Source organism: Rhagoletis zephyria, unplaced genomic scaffold (assembly GCF_001687245.7).
Source record: "Rhagoletis zephyria isolate East Lansing unplaced genomic scaffold, Rhagoletis_zephyria_1.1 Rzeph_scaffold_00290, whole genome shotgun sequence".
In the NCBI taxonomy this organism is placed as follows: Eukaryota; Metazoa; Arthropoda; class Insecta; order Diptera; family Tephritidae; genus Rhagoletis; species Rhagoletis zephyria.
Window position 1 is genome coordinate 286,673 of NW_016157374.1, and position 22,452 is coordinate 309,124.

General features: G+C 34.1%; 1 protein-coding gene across 1 annotated transcript in view; it reads right to left on the bottom strand.

Annotated features, from left to right (window-relative positions):
• The window catches only part of otp (orthopedia homeobox), an 82,984-nt gene extending 66,857 nt beyond the window's left edge, over positions 1-16,127 (bottom strand). The window contains exons 1-2 of the mRNA XM_017610217.1: positions 15,819-16,127; positions 9,258-9,547 (exon numbers count right to left, since the gene is read on the bottom strand). Of these exons, the coding sequence (XP_017465706.1) occupies positions 9,258-9,288 (31 nt within the window). The 5' untranslated portion in view covers positions 9,289-9,547; positions 15,819-16,127. The remainder of the gene's footprint in view (positions 1-9,257; positions 9,548-15,818) is intronic.
• Positions 16,128-22,452: the final 6,325 nt, after the last annotated feature.

The window sequence follows — 22,452 nt, forward strand, 5'->3', positions numbered from 1 at the left end:
TTCATAGAAAAAAAAATTAATTAATTGGAAAGGGAAAAATAAATATAGTTTCTAAAAATTAAGTGAAATTAAAAAATTTTAAATAGGTTTCTAAAAATAATAATATAAAATTGAAAGGATACCTTTCTAAAACAATAAACTCGAAGAATTAAAAAAAAAATCAAAAGAGGAAAATTATATGTATGTATGTATGTATGTACATATATCTATAAAATTAAATGAAATTATTTAACCTTTTGAAGAAAGTCTAAAAATTAAGGAAATTTAAATTAAAAAGGAAGAAATAAAAGTAAAACTCAGATGAAAGATGAGTTTCTAAAAAATAAAAATAAAATTCTTTAAAAAAAAATCTAATTAAAAAAAAATAAATAAACAAAAAAAATCTGCTGATTGAGGACTCGAACTCATTGCGACTGTTGAGCCGGATGAAAATTAGTGACTTTATTTGAGACTAGTTTCGTGAGACAGCTAACTGGAGGCGGTTATTCACAGTGGAAGTTTATTGCTCTGTGAAGTGGCAGGAATGCACCGTTGTGGAGCAACTGCCAATTGCCACCGCTGTATTTCGAACTAACGATCTAGCACACCTTTTGTAATTTTTGCATTATCCTGCCAACCATATGAATTGCCAGCTTTATTGGTGCACCGCTTAAAAACGCATAAATTATCAGCTGCAATCGCAAATGCAGCTACTGCCAAACCAAAAGCAGGCAAAACCGCAGCTGTTGCATCTTTGTGGTCACGCACTGCGCGGCCGCACAAACCGCACAAAACGATTAATTAATTACGAATTCGCCAAATGAGAATTTATTGCGAACAATTTGGACAATTTTCCAAAATTTTGCTGCAAGCGTGGTGTGGCGTGGACGTGGGTGCGCTTAGTGTGGTTAGCTGGGAAATTATTCAAATTTCTCGTTTTTTCCGTTCTTGTTTTCACTGAAAATGTGGCAAATTTTCCAAAATAGCTGATTTGCATTTGCTACGCCGAAAATAGCAGAAAATCACGAGCCTATACCATTCGTTACTTTTCACCAGCAAACTAACCGATCAACAAACGTACAAACGAGCAAAACGAAAGCGAGTCACAAAATTAAGTCCAACAAATTACAAATGCAATTGTGAAATTAATTTAATTAATCCTTTTGCGCCTGCCAACAGCAGCGGAGACATAAACGTCGTGGCAACAGCAGTAGCAGCAGCAGCAGACTTGCGTCAGTTGGCAGCCATTGGCATACGCATGCCGCCATGTTCTGTCGCTTGTCGACTACCGGTTGTTACACCGCTGTCATTTGTGTTGTCGCCGGCATTAAAAAGTTTTTGTGTAGAATAAATCGTGGAGTTTTCACTTAATACCCTGGCAACAACAATCAAATGCATGCTCGGTTTGCGAATGTGCAAAAGCTTACTACATAGCAGCATTTTAGGCGGTTAAGCGTGCATAAGTACGAATTTCAGCGATTTCACTGTACAATTCATGTTATGGGCACAAAAATGAATTTCAATTGGAGTTTGTGCAATTTCGGCCATTTTCGAAATCTCCGCATCGTACCTTTGCTATTCCAAAATTGAGATTTAGTGAGCGTTATGCAAATAGCTTTTAATTGGAGGCAACCGCTTTTGTGGGCACTCTCTCTCTCTCTCAAAGAATGGTAAGCAATTTGCATTTTTAGCATAGTTGCTTACAAAGTCTCTAGCCATCAACAAAAATGGGGTAATAGTTAAGTATGGAAATGCGGCAAAATGCAAATTTTTATGCTCGCCGCAAAAGGAAGCTTTTTGACTTTGTTGTGGTTGTTTGTTTTGGATCAAAGGATTAAGAAATTTATTACCTTAAAAAGCGCTCGGCTATAAAAGCCTGCAAATTAATGCTCGTATGTGAGCATATATGTGTAGGTATGTCTGTACATTAGAGCGTACCACCCCTGATTCTAAAGTATATTTGCAAGGCATTTTTTATTTTTTTTTTTTTATTTTAAGGTGATGCGGTCTAATGTGCATTGGGGTTATGACTAATTTTTTAATTGGGGTTATGACTAAAATTTTACTAATACTAAATTAATAATAAAAATCGAGTTTGCGGGTCATTTTGGCAAAACAAAATCTTCCGCACTAAATGCAATTTCTAAAACCTCAGATTAAAACTTTTTTTAGTAATTTCAAAAAACTCAAAGCTAGCTATATTTAAGCCGGAGTAGGTTTTGTCCGATTTCAAAAATATTCATACAATGTGTATACCAAACTTGGTCGAGGTCGGTTAAGTAGCTTTTGACATATATAATATATGTAAGTGGGCGGTGCCACGCAAATTTCCTAAAATTTCCTGAAAAACCACTTCTTTGCTAAAGATCAATTGTTAATATCAATTTTGAATAAATATTAATGAATTCCTTAGCCACACTGCTCAAAAAATCGGAACTTCCGGTTAATAAACAATACGATAGTACTACATATTTTGAAATTGTGGAAATTATCGATGGTCAAAATTTAAAAAATTTCATTTATTTTAATTTATCCGATAAAAAAAATCCCAACAAGCCAACTGGGAAAATAGATTATTATATACCATTTAAAGGCCTATATATCCTCTTCTCAGATCATATTCGATCTTTGAAATCGAATAAAAAAAAAATCAGTCAAAAACTCATAAATCTACAAAATCGTATTTTCTGACCTAAATCGACAGGTCGCGACCTCTAAATGACCTTTAAAACATCTACAAAAATAGGCAATAATATTTCTCTTAAAAACGAATACAATTAGCGGGTATGGTCTTGAAATTCAAAAAAAAAACCTAATGTGCATAGTTGCTTTCACATAAATATATTTATTTATAATCCTATTCTCGAAATGATGAAAGGTGAGAAACTAGCAAAAAAGCCAGGCCACTTTGAGACCTCTACCAAGGTACATAAATATCGTTGATTACAGTACAAAACCAGCCGTGGTTTTGCAAAACTTCATAATTGGGACTTGTGCCAAAAAATAGATTTGCTCATCGGCAGCTCCAGGCATCAAGGCTTATCTATTCATATCAAGATATCTATATTTAGATATAAAAGGTAGCGACTAAAGAGAGAACTTCGAGAATTAAACTTCGACGATTCTATAAATTTCGATAAAAAAAAACTTCGATGGCTCGTTAAATTTCCATAACCTGATAACTGAATTTTTGGTGACTGGATTTGTTCGATTCTTGTAAACATATTTCAATAAATTTCTTTAATTCTTATGTGTTTCTCATTGCTTTCATTTTCATCTTTATCTTCAAATTTGCCTTTAATTTATTTTCATTACAAACAAAGTTAACTTTTTGAACAGGTTGCAATAACAACTATAGTATAGATACAAAAATACGAAATTTTTTACATAAACGACGATTTTGGCCGTAATTTTTAAACAATTTGGAAACCATAAAAACGAGGAGAAAACTACCTTTCCAGTGGTGTTCGTGGTTTTGAAATCGGTTCTGTAGTATTGCCAAAAAGTAAGAGCGCCTGGGTCACACTGGAGAAATAAAACTTACGCCACTAGTTTGTCTCTTAACCAATATACATACATACATATGTACAACTGCTTTTGCTTAAGGTTATATTTTTGTCTTTTTTTCTATCAATGTAGATCCCTATCTCTACCCCTGTTCGTTCTAATTACATTTATGTTATTCTGTTTTCCTTTATCTTCATTTTTATCTTTATACTATATCGTTAACAAAATCGATGATAATGTCCAACAAAAAATTTATAGCAAAACCGATAAAAATTTCGATAACAAAATCTATGACAAAATCGATAAAAAATTCCGTAGAAAATCCGATAATGATATTAGTAGCAAAATCGATTAGAAAGTCGATAAAAATATCGACAACACAATCGATAAATAATCGATAGCACAAATCGAACCGGAAATCGAAAAAAAACATCGATAATAAAATCTATAATTATATCACTAACAAAATCGATAAATAATCAATAACAAAATCGATAAATAATCGATAAAAAAAAATCAGTAAACAAGCGATAACAAAGTCCATAAAATATCGATAACAAAAACGATGACAAATTCGATAAAAATTTCGATAGCAAAATCAATAATAATATTGAAAGCAAAATCGATGAAAACATCGATAAATAATCGATAACAATATCGATTAAAATATTGATAACAAAAATCGATAACAAAACCAATAACAATATCGATACCCAAAATCCTTAAAAATATCGATTACAAAATCGATAAAAATATCGATAAGTTCCGAAAACATCGATAGCAAAATTGATAAAAATGTCGATAACAAAATCGATAAAAATATCGTTAAAAACCGATCAAAATATCGACTATTATATCGATAAGTCTTGGGAATCATTAAAATCTTTAAAATCGCAAAATTGTTCCCAGATTGAGTCTCTTTGTCTCTATCTGTATCCTCTTCTCTATATTTACCTTAATTTTAATCTTTCTTCCTCTACCTGCCTCTTTAAAGCTCAAACAGTCAACGACGTAGCGTAGACGTAGGTTGACGCAGACACGATCTACCTTTTGGGAATCGCGTGTTAACGAAAATTCACCACCGCTTGGCGGTGACGTTGCCGTTGCTTCTCTCTCTCTATCAACAGTAAATTTGATATGCTGCTACGTACGTCAACCTACGTTTACGCTACGTCGTTGACTAACTGCGCTTTTACTTTTATCGGTATCCTCATCAAATTTGCCTTAGCCGGCAGTAAAACACACTCACGTTCCGTTGGCTCAGAAACTGAAAAGGCAGACCTCACCGCTGCCAAGAAGAGAACCTCATTGTCTGTAATCAGTACCGATCTCAACGTGAAAATTCCGTTATCATCTTGCCAACTGTGACCTCGGCTGCTACTTTAAGTATGGAATTGGCACAAAACTTGTGCCAATTTCGATTAAAGAGTATGATTTTTTTATATTTGCTTTACTCCAAAAATTTTAAATTTTTATTAAACATATCACAACTTTACTAATAAAGAGATGTAATTCAAAATGTCAAATGTAATTCAAATGTTCAAAATCGTGAGAAAACACAATCAATCAAATCTTTATCTCATTAGGCCTTCTGTTTTACTGAAGTTAATCTCTTCGTCAAGTTACTTAATTTTGAGATACAATCTCAAAAAAAAAACGAAAATTTTGAAGAAAAGTTATGAAATATTGTTTACGAAATAAAATAAAACTAAAATTTATTAATTGAATGAAAGAGTACCGCTTCATACAAAACGGTACCAAAGTACCATTGATGAAAATATGTACCACTCCTGGTACCAAAATACCAAGTGTGGCAACCGTGGAGTGATTTTATCGAACATTCGAATAGAAAAAAGTCTGCGAGAATATTTAGCCCACTATACTGAATGGTGCGACCACTACCTCGGCATTTGATTCGGGTTAGTAAAGGTCACTGTTTGATGGGAATGCGCGTTCAGGGTAGGTCAACAGTTGAAGGACTTCCGTCGTGTGTGCCGTGATGTACCTAGAGGCAAAGGATGGTGTCGGAAAATATCTACGTCACTGCACCGTATAGGCGAGGGCTCGTCGACTTTTTTCTATACCTACTTTCTTGAAAGCCTAGCTAAACTGACAACAAGCAGAATCTATGATTTTGAAACCTTCGTCCCAACGACGAAAGGATTTCGCTCCGGAGTAATGCAAAAATATAGAGGGCCTCTATTGTAGTCTCACCACAGGATGAAAGCAGCCACGATGGCCTACCAAAATTATAAAATTCACAAAACTAGGTATACAGTTATAACAGCAAGCGCATACTACAGGCGCAGCAACAATAAAAAAAAATAAAAAATAAAACTTAAAAATGTAACGAGGCCATAAAAATGTGCTTTAAAACTCAACTATCGCAGTCCAATGGCAGCTGCACTTATGCATACATACATACATATGTAAATATGTAAATATGTAAGGATTTCTGTATAAAACTGTACATTTGCCTGTGTTCTGCAAGCAATGTGTACTCGAAAAAATGTGCAATAAATTAATAATCGAACAAATTAAAGTAATTAATTACTAGTTGAAAAAATGGCACTTGAATTTTGTAAAATATATTGCCAGCGCAGCGCGCACAGTCGGCTACTAAAGTGGCAGTAAAAGCACAAAGCGCCGGCTATTGGCAACAAGGCTTGCAGCAAATGGAGCAGTCAACAAGTGCCTGTGCGTAAATATAATATGTAAAGTGTGTACATAGGTATGCACTGATATACGGGTGGTCCAAAATAAAATAAAGTCGGAATTTCAATGCCCGCGCCCCCTTGGATTTTTCTATACCGAAAAAAATATATCCCTGTTTCTCTTTAGTTTAAAATCAACAAATATTTAGAGGTCGCTAATATTAATGACAATTAAAATAAACAATTGGGTATTCTTACTGGAAGTCTCCTGAAGTTGAAAGAAGTTTTCCGATCGAAAATTATTGGTTTCCAAGAATTCTATAACATTTCCAAGAAAAATAATTTTTTCCATATGAGGCATTAATTTTCATATCGGACGCCAAATTTGTTGACACACTTTTGATTGGTTTCAAATTTTTTTTTCATGGGTTCTATACATGAAATAATCTAACACGTATTCGAAGATTTTTTTCCTCGGAGAAATGATCTGTCAAAGTTCGAATTTTTTCGGGCTTCTGAAAAATCATGTACGTCCTTGAAGAAGAAAAAAGTCCTCAAACAGATGCCGTTTTAAAATCGATTAATCGAGTCCTTCCGATTCGATTTTTGGTCGATTTACTAGTTCCGATTCGATCCGTGAATCGATAAAAAACTCGAGAATCGACAATCGATTTTTCCAATAACTATAAAATTATGACTATTGGCCATACAACAAAGACTCTCAAAATTGGAATCCTAAATTTTATACAAATATTCCTTAAAATTTTTCACTCCTTAATTACTCTATTTAGAAGAATTTTGAGTATGCATCCAGTTTTGTAGCAACTTTTTTCTAAATAGAGTAATTAAAATGTTAAATATATAGTTAGGGAAAATGAAAAACAAAATTAAAAAACGCCTGTATTGCAAAAAAATCTATATACGTATGTATGCTCCATTGTATAATACACTTCTTAAAAAAAATAGTTTTGAAGTACAGAAATCAAAATTTTTGCTCATTTGTGATTAAAAAAAAAATCGAAAATTGTTTACAATTTTCTTAGGCAGGGCTAATGCTGAATTTCCACTCGCCATTAAATTCTGTTGAATGATCATATCGTAGTTGTGTTAATATAGAAAAGCCTTATCTTATATATATTTTTTTTAAGTATTTACGGATTGTTAATAACTTTCGAATAAATCTGGATATTGAAACTGTTACGAACAATGTATGTTTGTTTTAAAAATTAAGTAAAATACGTTATTGGACAATATAAATGAGTCGATCTTGGGAGATCGAGCTATATTTTGACGATTTTTTCCTGCATCGGTTATTTTTATTTCGATTGAAATCGATGCAAATATCAATTTTTTTTTTATTTCGTTTGGCATCTCTAGTATATACCCATAAAATTGAAGCGAATCGGAGACATATATCTTTTTTTTTTACGAAATCCGTCCGACTTAAAAAAGAAAAAAACATATAAAATTTGTCGCTATGAGCGACCTCTAATAATTTTAACCGACTTCCAAAAAATGAGGAGGTTGTAAGTTCGTCGGAATATTTTTTTTTTATTATTATTATTATTTTTATGTATGTTACCGCATGACTTTGGACCACGTCAACCGATTTCGATAAATTCTTTTTAATCTGGCTTAGATCCGATCATTGGATCATGAAAAAGTTAACGGTGGTCCTAAATGTTTATATGAGAATTGACGTCGGTTTGGTTTTTTGCTTAAAAATTACTTGTTTGATTTCGAAATAAAAAACAAGGGTATACTTTTTCAATACCGAAAAATCCTAGCGCTTGAGAGCATTACAATTCCGACTTTATTTTTTCAAATGCATTTTTGTACCACCCTAATGGATATACATACATATGTATGTATGTACATATTCAACTTTAAAAACATCACCTAAGTAGTCACCCAACTCGGATGGTTGGATAACTCCTATGCCTGGAAAATTGCATCATATTTATCGCTAAATATATGCTATTTATTTGCAGTTTACGCGCATACTACTTTACATACATGCAAACAAATACAAAAACATATATTTTTATTTAGTCCGTACCATATGTAAATTTGTCGATTGGCCGCTGATTTTGTCGAAATCGAAAGTGTTTAAAAATCATTAACATTGCGGTAAGAAGAAGTTAATATTGTAAATTTATACAATCAGTTGTAATTTGCATTAAAATAATTTCCACAATTATTGAGTTGAGCAATTATTACAATTAACACTATTACTGCTGGTTATGTTGATGGCGGCAGCGTTAAGCGGTGGTGGCGCTGATAGGTGTTGGACTACCACCTACCATCCATATACACCGAAGGAACCAAGCCATACATACATACTTACATATGTATTCGTATACATACATATGTACATAGTACATAAGTCTGTTGTAAGTTATGATGGCATTCGCTGACGCACTGCTAAATGATTGTGGCATCAGCAAACACTTGGCACTGAACCTGAACCCGAACGCGAACGCGTACGCGTCCACTTTGAGCCTCAGGCACCTGCCTGCGATCAGTTCCGTTTCGATCCATTTCAAGTGTACAAACAATATTTGCTCGATTTACTCTTGCCGCCACTCAATTATCCGCCATTTAGCGCTGATTAAGCTGATTAAAATGCCAATGATCCAACGCCCACGATCGGCTAGGAGCTGGTATATAGTTAGATTGGTGTGGGAAATCATATGCATATACTCGTATGTACATATTTAAGTAGAGCGTTGTCCAGTTCGTCGTCACACTTTCCATTTGCTTGCCACTACACTGCTGCGTGCGTCGTATACAAAACAAATTAGTTTAATTTACTTGTTGTCTTCGGTTTAACTTGTTTATTATTGTTATTGTTGAGTTATTGCTAAATTGAAACATTATTATTGATTAGCGCAATTCTCTAGGTGATCTTAATTATGAATATTTGCTTAAAATCGAAAAAAAGCAAATATGTATGCATTGAAAATCTCAGCAACTGTATTACGTACGCCTACAACCAATTGAGCCGTTAGTTTATTAGGCGCTAATTTAGTTATGCCCAATTGCTATTTTATTAGATTTCTATAATTTTTAAATATAAAAAAATTTTCTACAAAGATTTACATATTTGCCACTTACCCAACACATTGGCGCCCAGATTGTTCAGCATGTTTGCCGAAAAATTTCGAATCGACAGCGCAGACAGTTTGCTGATTTTTAATTAACTTGTCGCTTGCAATATTGAAAAGATTCCTACTGGTTGGTATTTTTTTATGTGGCCAGTTCAATCTGATTTCTAGTGCAAATGTTGCTATGTGATGGCCGTTGTTCGTGTTTTCTTCCAAAATTTATTCTATCGTATACAATTTTTATCACAGTTCGTAGGTCCATACCTTACCGCAATAGCTCTACATTTTAGTGGATTTGTTCTGAAATTATAGAAAAAAACCAATCAATTAAACTGCGATATACTTAGCGAAAATGTTAGTAAGATATTTTTTAATTAATACCTGAAAAGATAAATTTCTTTAGATAAAAGTTAATATTTTACATCAATAATAAGTCCACAAAAAGTCCACCAAAATGAGTTTACTTCATCAGAATGATAATATCTGTGTTCGTATGGAATAGTATCTACATAGCTTATATCGGAAGGCTGGCTTTAGTATAATGCAGCATACGATTGCGAATGACTCACAAGTGCCGAGCCGTTGAAAAATTCTTGGCAAGTTCCGATACTAGAGTCAATATTGTTATTAAATTTCATTAAAAAATTCCTTGTGGCTTAGAGAATAAAGGGAACTAGTGAACCCGCATGACGTTAATACGCCCAAAATTGAATTTCAAAAAAATCGACCAAATGGCAACGCTCCTAAATAAAGATCAGGAATAAATCCATTTCAAACCCATTTCGATTTATACCCATTTTTTAGAAATTCATCCATCCCATAATGAATAATTTGAATGTTACTTTTTAAACACGTGGCAACTCTCTTCATACAATCGAAATGTTCAAACTAAAGATTTTTTAACATTCTTTCGTTTGACTGCCGTATTTTTATATTTCATATACTTTTTGAATTAGTTAATTGAAATAGGTGGCAGCCCTTTTAAAAGTATTTTCAAGCTTAATCATTGTTAACTCTCCTCGGCCGGACACTACGATACATATTTTAATTAACTGATGAATTAAACGGAATTTTAATTTTCAAACATGTGGCAACCCCGATAAAGACAGTTCAGAAATAAAAAAATTTCAAACACGCTTCGATTGATACCCATATTTTAATAATTCATTTAACTTATAAAATAATTCGAATTTAACTTTTTAAAGAGGTGGCAACCATCTTCCAACACTTCTAACATATTCTTAGTGTTCAAACTAAAGATTTATAAGACTCCTTCGTTTGACATCCATATAATTATATTTCGTATAACTTGTGAATAATTACATTAAATTCGACATTTCAAACAGGTGGGCAACCCTCTTCGAAATATTTTCAGACTACTATTTTCTGAAACCTCTTTCGTTAGACACCCATATGGTGATACATATTTGTCTTACCTGATATGATTTTTTAAACAGGTGGCAACCCTCCTATAGTTCAGCTAAGAAGCAAAGCTTTTCAAAACCATTTCCATTGATTCCCAGTTTGTAATAATTGATTTATTTTTTTTTTTTATAATTTGAATATAATTTTTTAAAAGGTGACAACTCTTTTCAAAAAAGTAAAACCTTATTGCACATCTACAGTTCAAGGCTTTTACTTTAACGCCTCATTTTGTAAATTCGATGGCATTGATTATTAAATAATTTGAATTTAATTTTTCAACAGGTGGCAACTCTTTTCGAGAAATCAAAAACCAGTTTGCACATCTACAGGCCAACAAGCGCTTCAATTCGACACCCCAGTTTTGAAAATTGAACGAACAGTGCAGATCTTTTATGCGGAGCAAGAAATGCCTTCGCGTATTATAGTTATATAAACATACATACATACTTAGATGGTACATTATACTAAAGCCTGCCTTCCGACATAAGCTACTATTCCATACAAATACAGATATATTTTAAACCAGTTGTCGAAATTTACATACATAAAATGGTCAAAAGCAACAACTATAATTTTTTAATAAAAAGTTTTAATTCTCTTAAGGGTTCAAGTCCAAATTTGTTATGATTTTCATTTTCCTTTTAAAGAAGGCCCAGGGCCTTAGTTTGGGACAGTTTGGTGGATTGACGTCAACTTCTATGTTTTGGTTTTTTGAGATAAGTCGTTGTAGAGCATATAAGCAAATAAGTGAGTATGTACGAGTATAGTACATATCGCATACGATCTTCAAACGTGACAAACTCAAATCTAGGCATTTTTGAAATTATGCAATAAAAATGTACACTGAGCTTTTATTTACCTTTTGGCAAAAGCTGGAGCAAATTTTTGTTATAATTTGTTAAAAAAAAAAAACCTAAGGTAAAGTCTTCCTTACCCATATGATAAGTATGTGCTAAGAAATAGTTTTTCGCATTTTCTGACGTACGTGTAATTTTGTGATGTGTCCCCTTTGAAGATCGTGTGCGATATATAGGTAGTCTAGTTTGTAATTCGGTTGAAATTTTTGACAATAAAATAAATTTATTATTAATTAAAAATTATTTTCCTTTTATTAATTTACTTAATTCAAAAATACTTAAATAAATATAAAAAGCCCTCTTTGTGTGACAACATCAAGACGCATGCCACAAAACGGAGGAGAAGCTCGGCCAAACACTAACATATGTGTAAGCGCCATTCTGTTATGAAAGTGATTATTATTAATTAAAAAGCTGCGCTAACCTGCCATTCATCTTGAGATATAAAGAACGGTAGCTTGCCGCTCCATCCTTTCAGATACGGTAATAAAGAATACGTAATAATATGAAAAACCAATTTTAGTAAATTCAAATAAGTTGTCTTATTAAAACACGAATGTTTTCTCTGTGAACAAAAATACCTTATGAAAGCAAATAGAAAATCTAACGAACTTTTTTCAGTACAAACCTTGTGTCAGCGCTTATTTAGTCCACGGCATACTGTACAAAGAGATATCAAGGGTGAAAGGGTAACTGTGAAAGTTGTGAGAAGTCTAAGTAAAGATCCAGGTATTTCAGGAAGGAAATTGACCAGTGAAGTTAACTTCTCGTGATCTTTTCAGCCAAATAGAAAAGCCGGGCTGAAGGCCAACGAGGTGAAAAAAATTTCAAATCAAATTTGTGTCAAGAACCTTACCACAAAATAATATGTTAAAATGCTGAAACAATTTTTTGTTTGATCCATTTTTATCTGTGATGTATTTTCACAAAAACGCTTCTCTAGAAAAACAGCCTATTTGTGAAATGTTAAGAAATGCTTCCAGAAGAATCCAATTTGCTTTGGATTGACTTCACTTCAGGTCTATCTTTTCCTTTGGACAATTGGGGAAAGTGTCTAGGGCCCCTAGTTCCTGCCAGCTAAATACTACCACTCCGTGGGATCTGGGTTCGACTCCTAGTCCGGGCAACGTCGAAAAAAGAAAAATATACTTCTATTAGCGATCATTCTCGCCAGGCAATGCCAAACCATGAGCCATGAAAAAGCTTCCTATAAAATCTATTTGCGGCGTAAAACTGTCTGTAGTGTAACTGTTGTGCAGCAATTGGGTGTCGTAAGTGTCCTATTGTTGTACATATGTCGTAAACTTTTAACGCTTAAAACATACAAAGTGCCTAAAAATATATTTGGGGGGTTCGCAAAGTACCATCAAAGTCATAGTATGAATTTTCGTAGGGTTAAAAAATAGTTGGTTGTGGTTTCAAGTTCTCTAAACATTTATTAAAGCTTTTAAAGTGTAGGGCATACAACAATACGACTTACGACACCATTTAAATCCCTCAATAGTAAAATTTCATTGGAAATAGTTTCGTAGAGCATTTTAACCCATTAGCTCCCGCCCGAAAGGATCGTTTTGACCGTTACTTCAAGAAACCCCGTAAAAAGCAAATTTAGAAGATGATTAGAGAACTGATATATGTATTCCACAAAACTATTCAGCGGAAAATTTACTAGGGGTCTTCTCAGGCAAAAGCTTCATTCCAAAAACGTAAAAATCTCTTAAAAAATTTTAACAAAAAATCAACAAAAAAAAAAACGTTTTTTTTTACAAAAAAAATTTGTATAATTGTGTTTGGCTGTTATTCTTTCTTGACATAGATTTTTTGTTTTAATTTTATAGAGACTTTTACGTTGGTGGCATGAAGTTTTTACTTGAGATAACCCTAAGTAAAATAATCTATATATAAATACGCCACAAGAAAATTTTGATCTCCCTTTTTTGAGGGCACCGTTCGCTCGATTTCACTGAAACATGCACCGATTTAAAGGATATAACTATCTCTAATCCAGAAACTTTAACCCCCTTACATAGGGGGCGTGGCACCTGCCATACTCATATTCTCATATTATTTATCTCTGGAACCGCTTATGCTAACGTCCCAAAAATTATTACATCGACATATCTTATGGCGAAAAGCTGTAGCTTTTGGAAAATGGGGCGTAGCACCACCCATACCCACTGAAATTCTCATATTATTTATCTCTGGAACCGCTTATGCTAATGTCCCAAAATTTGACACAGTTACATATTTTATCAATAACGCACTTATGGCGAAAATTAGTATGTTTTGGAAAAGGGGGCGTGGCACCACCCATACCCACTGAAATTCTCATATCGTTTATCTCTGGAACGGCTTATGCTAACGTCTTGAAATTTGACACAGTTACATATGCTATAAATACCGTACTTACGATGAAAAGTGGTATATTTCGGAAAAGGGGGCGTGGCACCTCCCATACAAACTGAAGTTCTCATATCGCTTTTCTCTGGAACCATCTACATCTATATACATATAAAATGGCAAAAATCATTCAATTGCGAACCAGTTTCTCCCAAATTTTTAAATCGCATTGAATGATTGCTATTTTGTGCAAAGGTTTTTAGAAGGATCAGTTTGTTTGTCTTCCGATAGGTGGCGCAGGGATTGAGAGCTATCCTAAAAAGTCATATTTATGATCAGATTTGTTTCAGTTTTAGAACACATATTAGTAATAAAAAATTTTATGCAACTTGGTAGCCCAATCGTGTGATGCAAAAATATTGGGCTGTGGCCCAGTCTTGACAAAAACCCGTGTGAAACCATTAGAGAAGAAAATATTATATTTTGTTTTAAACCTTCAAGATACTTTTTTCAGCCATTAACGATTCTGATCAAAAAAGAAGAATTTATGACTGTATATGTAGGCAATTTAGTTTTTAGTTTAAGAGGCTCTCAGACAAATATAATCGAAAAACTTATTTACAGACTGAATTAGTATAGGTTTGGCATATTAGTCAGCAGGGCCGTCGAGAGAAAACTCGGTGCCGGAACTAAAAAATCACGGTCCCCAATATATAAAGCGTATAAAATTAAAGTCATATGACTCAAATCGCGGCAAAAGAAACCCCCCTTTTTTCTCAGGTTTCGCAGATTTTTGATTAATCTGGGTCATACATATTTTGAGGTATCAGGCATTATAAATATTAACACGAATCTCCTTCTCTCGAAAATTCACTTAATCCAGAGACACCTTTAAATTAATGAAAATTAAAAAAGCACAACATGAAATTAAGGGTTGTTTATATTTATGGGCCACCATTTTTTGCATTACACTTGCTTCTCTTCGATTGCCTTGTATTACTTTGAAGTTAATAAAAAAGTATTCGACAAAATAATCAGTGATTAACTTTCTTAATGAAAATAAAGTCGGCAAGGCCCGTTTTTTTGGTGCGGAATCCATCAGGCTAAAAAAGGGAAAAATCTAGTTTTCTTCGAGCATTTTCGGTCTTCTTCACAATAAAGCAGTTTCCTATACTTTTCATTATAAAATGTTTTCGGTGCAAAAGTAACTAATTGCGTAAAGTATGGTAACAGTACGCATTTTGGGCTATATGATCATTTTCTTTAATTTATAGAGTCAGAAGCAATTAGCACGAATCGGAATATATTTATAATACTTATAATAAAAGCCTATAATGAAGGAGAAATTACATTGTAAAAAAATAATAACAAGTTAGGGTTCTGATATTTCGGGCCCCTTAAGAACCTCAGGCCCGGGGGGATTAACCCCTTTACCCCCTCCCTCTCGACGGGCCTGTTAGTCAGTGATGAACGTCTCATCATACATGCAAATACATATGCATATTTTTTATAAATGAAAGTCGAGGTTCCTTTTTCGGTCTATTTTCAAAACCTACTGAAGAAATTTGGAGGAGACTTAGTAGAATTAACATTTATCAATCCGGTATTAATGTTCGTAATTCGACTTTAAGTTTTCCTGTAAATTCAAAATAGTAATTCTAATAAAGGAGTTAGTATTGGTGACAAGTAAAATTCAAAAGTGTATGAAAAAAGTTGTCGAATTTCGACAACTGGGCGATACTAGTTATTATTATTAGAGGGTGCAGTAGTCGAGAGTATTTGCTACTATGAAATAAATTGGACTAAATAAAGGCAAGGCTAATGATGTTTGATGCGAACATTTAAGGAACCTATAAAATTCGAAATAGCTATCTAACAGTCATAAAAACTAACATAACACTTACAAAGCTAATAAGCTGAGGCACTCATTAAAAATCAATTCTACTCACCTCTGCTAATGCGAACAATCAAACTCGAATTCAGCATAAAAGTTCGTTTAATTAGACATTTGCGAAGTTCACGAAATTCCCAAACACATAAAAAGAGTCATTGGCATAAATCCGGAAGTGAAAATTGGTGTCAAGCCGAGCATTCTACGCGAACACACACTCACAAACTCTGACGCCGGTGATGGCGGTGGCTGACTAACGGTGGCACAAATGTCTGACACCGCAGGCTGCCGGCACCAGAATTGCTGGTGATGAATATAATAAAAGTATTTAAATTTGTTGGTATATGGGTGGGATGCCCAGAGAACCGGAGATGATGAGTCTTAGACGAATTTTATTTTTATTTTTTTGTTATGAATGACCGCTAGTAGGACGGATGAAACTGATGATTTTTTTTGCAGATATGTTACCGCAGTTGCACTGTTTTGATAATTACTTTGATTACTTCATTTTTTAATTTTATTTTTTAAGTTTTTCCGCCTATAATTTCACGTATGAGTACACAGCTTTGTATTTATTTATTTTTTTCATATAAGTATCTGTACTAATATCTGCATTTATACATTGATACGTTGATGTATTTACATACATACGTACATATATGTATTTATATGTATATACTTTCGGTGTTCAAGTCGTTAACACACTTTTCAAAACTCAACTTCCCCCACTTCTCAGCTGCCTCGTCTTATCGCACTCTTTGTTTTGTCTGCGGTTACACTCAGCACTTAATTCACGGTTATAATTTAATTGACACTTTAAATTAATTTCAATAAATTACGGCATTGCTACGGGCGCTGCAGTACTTGCACTTGCAGCACAATTTGAGAAGGCGCTGTCTGAGCTGTGAGGCTTCGTTGACCGGACTAGCCACGCTGGGAGCAACTGAATATCCCTTAGCTGGCCATTAAATGTGTAACGGAATGATGAGCTAACATTTGAAGTAATGCATTGTTCTGTGCATACAAATGTACATATATGCTTATGTATGTATGTATATGTAAAAGCTTTTGCACAATGATGCGAAAATTTTGCCAAAACTAGCGATCAAGTAGGCACAAACGCGTTACACTTGCCGAGCGGACAATTCGCATTTGAATCGAATTGTTATGAAATCGAAGCGAGCAACCACTAGTCGGAGACGAACCATCCAATTCAAGCAGGCTGGCTGGCAGGCGGCTAAGCAGCGCCGTATGTTGCCAAACGCGAATTTCAATCACCACCACTACCACACCACCTCCAACGGAGAGCAGTTTTGTTGTTGGCGTGCGTTCGATGGGCTTCTTCCTTCCAATTCGCAGTCCTCTACAAATACAATTGTGTGCTATACAGCAGCAGCAATAACAACAACGGCAATAGTTAAGAAACTCGAGTGGCGCAAAAAAAACATACACTGCCGGCAAAAAGTATTGGCACAGATACTTTTTTTCAATATAATATATTGTAATATTGCATATTATGCAACAATTTTTGTTATAATATTTTTGCGAAATTTTTTTTATAAAATTATGGTTCATTCACACAAAAAAAAACACATAAAAATATGATTTTTAACTTTGTGCAAAACTCGCGAAATATCAGCCACTTTTCATGCAAATTTTCAACTTTTTAATTTGATTTTTTAGAATTGTGGAAAGTGGAAGTTCTAAGTAGCTACGAAATACTGTTGATTTTTGGCAATTTTTTCCCGCAGTCTCTTCCAAACCAAAAAATTTTTCAAAAACACTTTACGAAAATTCTCAAAAATCAATACGATTTTTGACTAACTCCGAACTTGCATTTTTTATACTGGAATTTAATGGGCTACAAATCTGCATACCCGAAAAAATTCTAAAAGATCTGATTAAAAAGTGGAAAATTTGCATGAGAATTTATTGAATTTTGGCGAGTTTTGCACAAGGTTTAAAAATTATCTCTTTATGTTTTTTGATGTGGAAAATTTTTGCGATAAAAATTGTTGCATATATTGTAAAAAAAAGCAGCTGTGCCAATACTTTTTGCCGGCAGCGTACATATTTAAAAAGAAGTAACTTTGATTTCATAGGCGTCGGCTGTAAATCGAGCTGAAAACTTTGTGAATGGTCGATGAGGCGCTTTGTTTTAAGGCAACTTTTAGGTTTTTAATTTTTCGAAAAATATTCCTTTATTTAAAATAAGTTTATCATAAAATCCGTTGAGAAAAAAGTACACTTAACCAAAAACATATTTGTCTGTATCACAACTGATTGTAGATACTTTTTCGCACGCCTATGCAAATGTAAATATGTATGTATGTATATTTATTCAGCAGTCCGGCGCCCCTTCAGTTCGCCTATAGCGAGATAAGCATGATTGCTCGCTATTGTTTTCTTTTTTTGTTATTTTGGCTGCTTGGCCTAATCGCGCGTTAAGGCTGCCATCCAAAGCTTCACCACTACCAGCCTATAAGCAACAACAACCACAACAAAGTGCACATACCCACATGCACATTGGCGCTGCTCCAACCAGCTTTATCAGCAAGCAAATATATGTACATACATACTTGTTGTGAGTATTGAGAAGCGATTTCCAATATGGAGGTCAAGGTGGCGCAACAAAGATAGCGCGACTATATCCATCGGCATCATTTGGCTTAGCAGTATCTGTCTATCTTATATGGTCGCTCAACGGTATCGCCAGCCAGCCATCTTGGCACGGGGTGGGGTTCGCTCCACACACGCACATACACACCGCCGCGCACAAACACCTAAAATACACTGCCAGCGGCGCGCACAGCATTCACTGTATCCAACGGCACTTGTCGCCAACGAGTGCGCTGTGCCCGCCGCAACAACAAGGCATTTCGCCATTTGGCCAGCCATCCATACCAGAAGCACCGCTATTCGCTTGCTCCCTGTCACTCGCTTGTGCGCTCATCGCCATCAATTATGTATGAGTGAGAGGCGCACGCAAGGGCGTGGTTTAAGTAGTACTCGCACTTTCCTCCTTCTCTCTCGCTCCTTCTCGCTAGCTGTTGTTGTGTTGCTTCTATTGTGAATGGCCACGTTATGTACACATGGCAGGCACTCGAATTCGGTGCAGTTTGCCTGTGCTTTTTAAAGAATATCAATAATACATATTAACAATTGGTTTGGCTTCGTTTGCTCTCTTTTGCTGGAAGCAGTCGCACTTGACTTCCAGTTTCTCTTGTTGCTCAGTGTATAATGAATAGGTTTGAGGAGTATTTCAGAAGCTTGTATTTTTTGGATAGGGACAACATTCTATGTTTCTGTCAGGGTTGTTGCGATATACGCAATCGCTACCGCGGAGCTTCCGCATTAATTTTAACATTCGCTTTCGCATTCGCAATAATCAATGCGGATTTTTGCGAATGCGAATATTTAAAAGACGGAAATTAACAGTTATTTTTTACGAGTTATACTTGGTCAACAATTTTTTATTCCGAAATAAAAGTCCTTTCTGGATAATAAATAAACCGCTTATCCAAATTAAACAAGTTGTCTGGCCAGTCACAGAAGAAAGGATTAAAAATAAACTACAAATACTACAATCGAAAAACGATGATGACGTTACAGGTTTTCCAAATTCAGTAACATCCTAAAGAATGAGAATGATAATTCTTGGGGAAACAACGGTGTTTAAACAACGATCTTGCCATGATACTAGATTGTAAAGATGAAAGTCAGGAGGATACATCCGACATTTGCAGCCCCGATGCAATTCTCAAAAAAAAAAACATTATTGCACCGCGATAAAAAAATAATATAACTGAAAGTCCTCTCAACTCGTGCAGCGTCAATCGAAAAGAATTTACAATTTTGTCAAGTTTCAAGTTTGTCGTCTCGAGCGAGTTGGTATTTAATGGGGCAGGTTTGATTTACGTCCGTTTAAGAAACAAGTTGTACCCCGAAAAGGCAACAAAATTACTCTTTATTAAATAGAATGTTTCAATTTTTAAATTGAAATACTAAATAAAAACAAAATTATTATATATTACTAACTTTTCCAGTTTTTATTTACCTATCCGCATTCGCATCCGCGGATGTCTAAAATTCCACATACGCAACATCCCTAGTTTCTATGTATGTAAGTCTACCTGTGTGTGTGGTGATGCTTTAAAGAGAACTTTGTTTCAAATGCCTCTGCAAATACCTGAGCAGAAATTCCTAAGTGAATCAATCGAATTCTAAGTGTAGGTTGCATAGATGTTAAAATGTTCGAAGGACTCTAATTCCATATTTACCTGTTTATCTGTGGGAAAAAGCGCTTAATTTGGAACACCTGAATTTAAGCACAAACGCCTTAACCATTTGAATTTTAATGTTAGCCGCATGCGGAAACAAAATTATGTCCGTCTATAACTTTTTAAATAGTGTACCCTCCTTTACTTATCGTAATACCTCCGCGGTCCATCGGTCCATGGTGGAGTAAAAAGCCTTAATTTGTATCGCATCCCTTCCTTATGTATGCATATATATTTTACCATAAATATTGCAGATACATATACATACATATGTATGTACAATAGGTTCGCCCTTAAAAATGGATTTCAAACCGCCGGAAAGAAAAAGTTTCGTTTTAGCCTTAATGCTTCCAATATAAAATGTGTTGGCGATCGAATACGATCGGGAAAGTATACAGCCGGGAAAGTATTAAAATAGGTCGTGAAATATAGGAAAAATATATTGTTTCATTCCCAATCCCATAAAACGAAATTTTAGCAATTAGTTAATATATTGCCTGTTTTCCATTAAATATCCTATCTAGAAAGCTATCAAAGTCCAAGATCAGTTGAAAATTGAGAAAGTTGCAGAAATACTATTAGGCAATGATTACACTGTGCGACATAAACCAAAATAATTCAAAACATACGAAACAAGCAAGCCAATCAAGTTATGGGCCAGATTTAGTAATACTGCGCTTTTAGTTTTTCTCTCTGACGTCAGAATTTTTTAAAAGGACTTTCGAAAAAATGATCAAACCAAAAAATTATTTAAAAAAATTCGGTGCAATGTGGAATAATAATATGGGTACCGAATGAAAGAACAAATTCTGTAGAATTTAAAAACTGTCACAGGGATGAATAATCCTAAACAAAATTTTTTTTTTTAAATACTTTTTGCCAATTTTTAAGGATATTCTAGAATAAAATTTTAAAAGGAATTTTTCAGTATCTACGAATAGATATGTAACTGAAGAAGGAAGCGAGGCGAAATACGTGAGTGCGAAGAGCTTGTAGTGCTGGCCGACATGAAAAGGTTTCGGCCGACATGAACCAGGAAGCAGCAAAGAGTGAAATAAGTATTAGGGCTTCTAATAAGCTAGGGATACCGGACAGGACAACGTAAGATATTACCTGGTCTTAATATAAAAATAAAAAAATATATATGCGTTGATGTCGGACAATCTTATTAAACCTTACACTGACTACGCGATGTTAAAATAAATTTTTCATGCTCCGGACGCATTTAAATACGTTACGTACATATGTACATATGCATGTTCATATATAGAATCATAGAGAAATTGTCGACTAAGCAATTTTAATAACTAAATAAAAGGAAGGTCAGCTGATTTCTAAATGATAAAAATTAAAAAGATATGTACATCTATAAAGAAAATAATAAATAAACTTTGCGCCATCCAGCAATCTGGCAAGAACCGACAGCAGCTTTAAACTATATGTGAGTTAGAGATGGGCGCGTCACTAAATATTCAATCCCGATCCTCCTGTCTACCCAGACATTCAATTTTAAATTTAAAGTTTTTCAGAAATGTAGCGATGGGCCCTGGGTCACGATATCTATTAGTAAGTAAAATTGACATGGCTTTAAATTTAAATTTAAATAATTTTGGCAATTTTATTGACTTTGTACGAATATTTGTTTTTTAGGAAAAACAGAAAAAGCCGCAAAGTTTAAGTGGTAGAAGTTATAGCTGCTATTTTGGCGACCAGTAGGATTCGAACCCGCATCATCAATGTGCAAAGTTAACAACGCTAACCACTGAGCTATACACACCCCATAAACTCTTGTTGCCAATCCATTCCCTTATTCAACCTACTAGATATAAAATTAAAACTTGCACTTTATTATACTAAAATTTAATGGACTACAAAACTGCATACTCAAAAGAATTCCAAAAAAAAAAAAAATAAATAATAAAAATTGTAAATTTGTAATCTACTCATTTTACTCAGCTTCGGTGTAAACAGAAATTCATAACTCAAATTATTGTAGAGTGCACCCCGTAAAACTATGCTTAAATATTGCGCCAAACTCAGAGCTACCATTATGATTTTTTTTAATTGTTTTTGAGATGGCATATTTTCACTAACTAATTTTTTATATCAAAAAATTTGTATGTGAAAAATTTTTCAAGAAAAAAATTTAAGAAACATTTCTTTTCATAAAGAATTTTAATGTGTGTATGTATGATTTTTTTTCAAAGTTTTTCCTCGCCCCGTTCTCGAGATATTTGGAAAACTATTAAATCGATTTGTTTTAGTTTTTGGGCTGTAAAGTTTTAAAAAATGTGTTAATTAAATTCAAATTTCATATTTATTTATTATTTATGTTTGTCCATCAACCCTAAAAATTTGAAAGAAATCAAACACATGAAGTGTGAACTAGAGGTTTACGCCGACAGGCTTTGC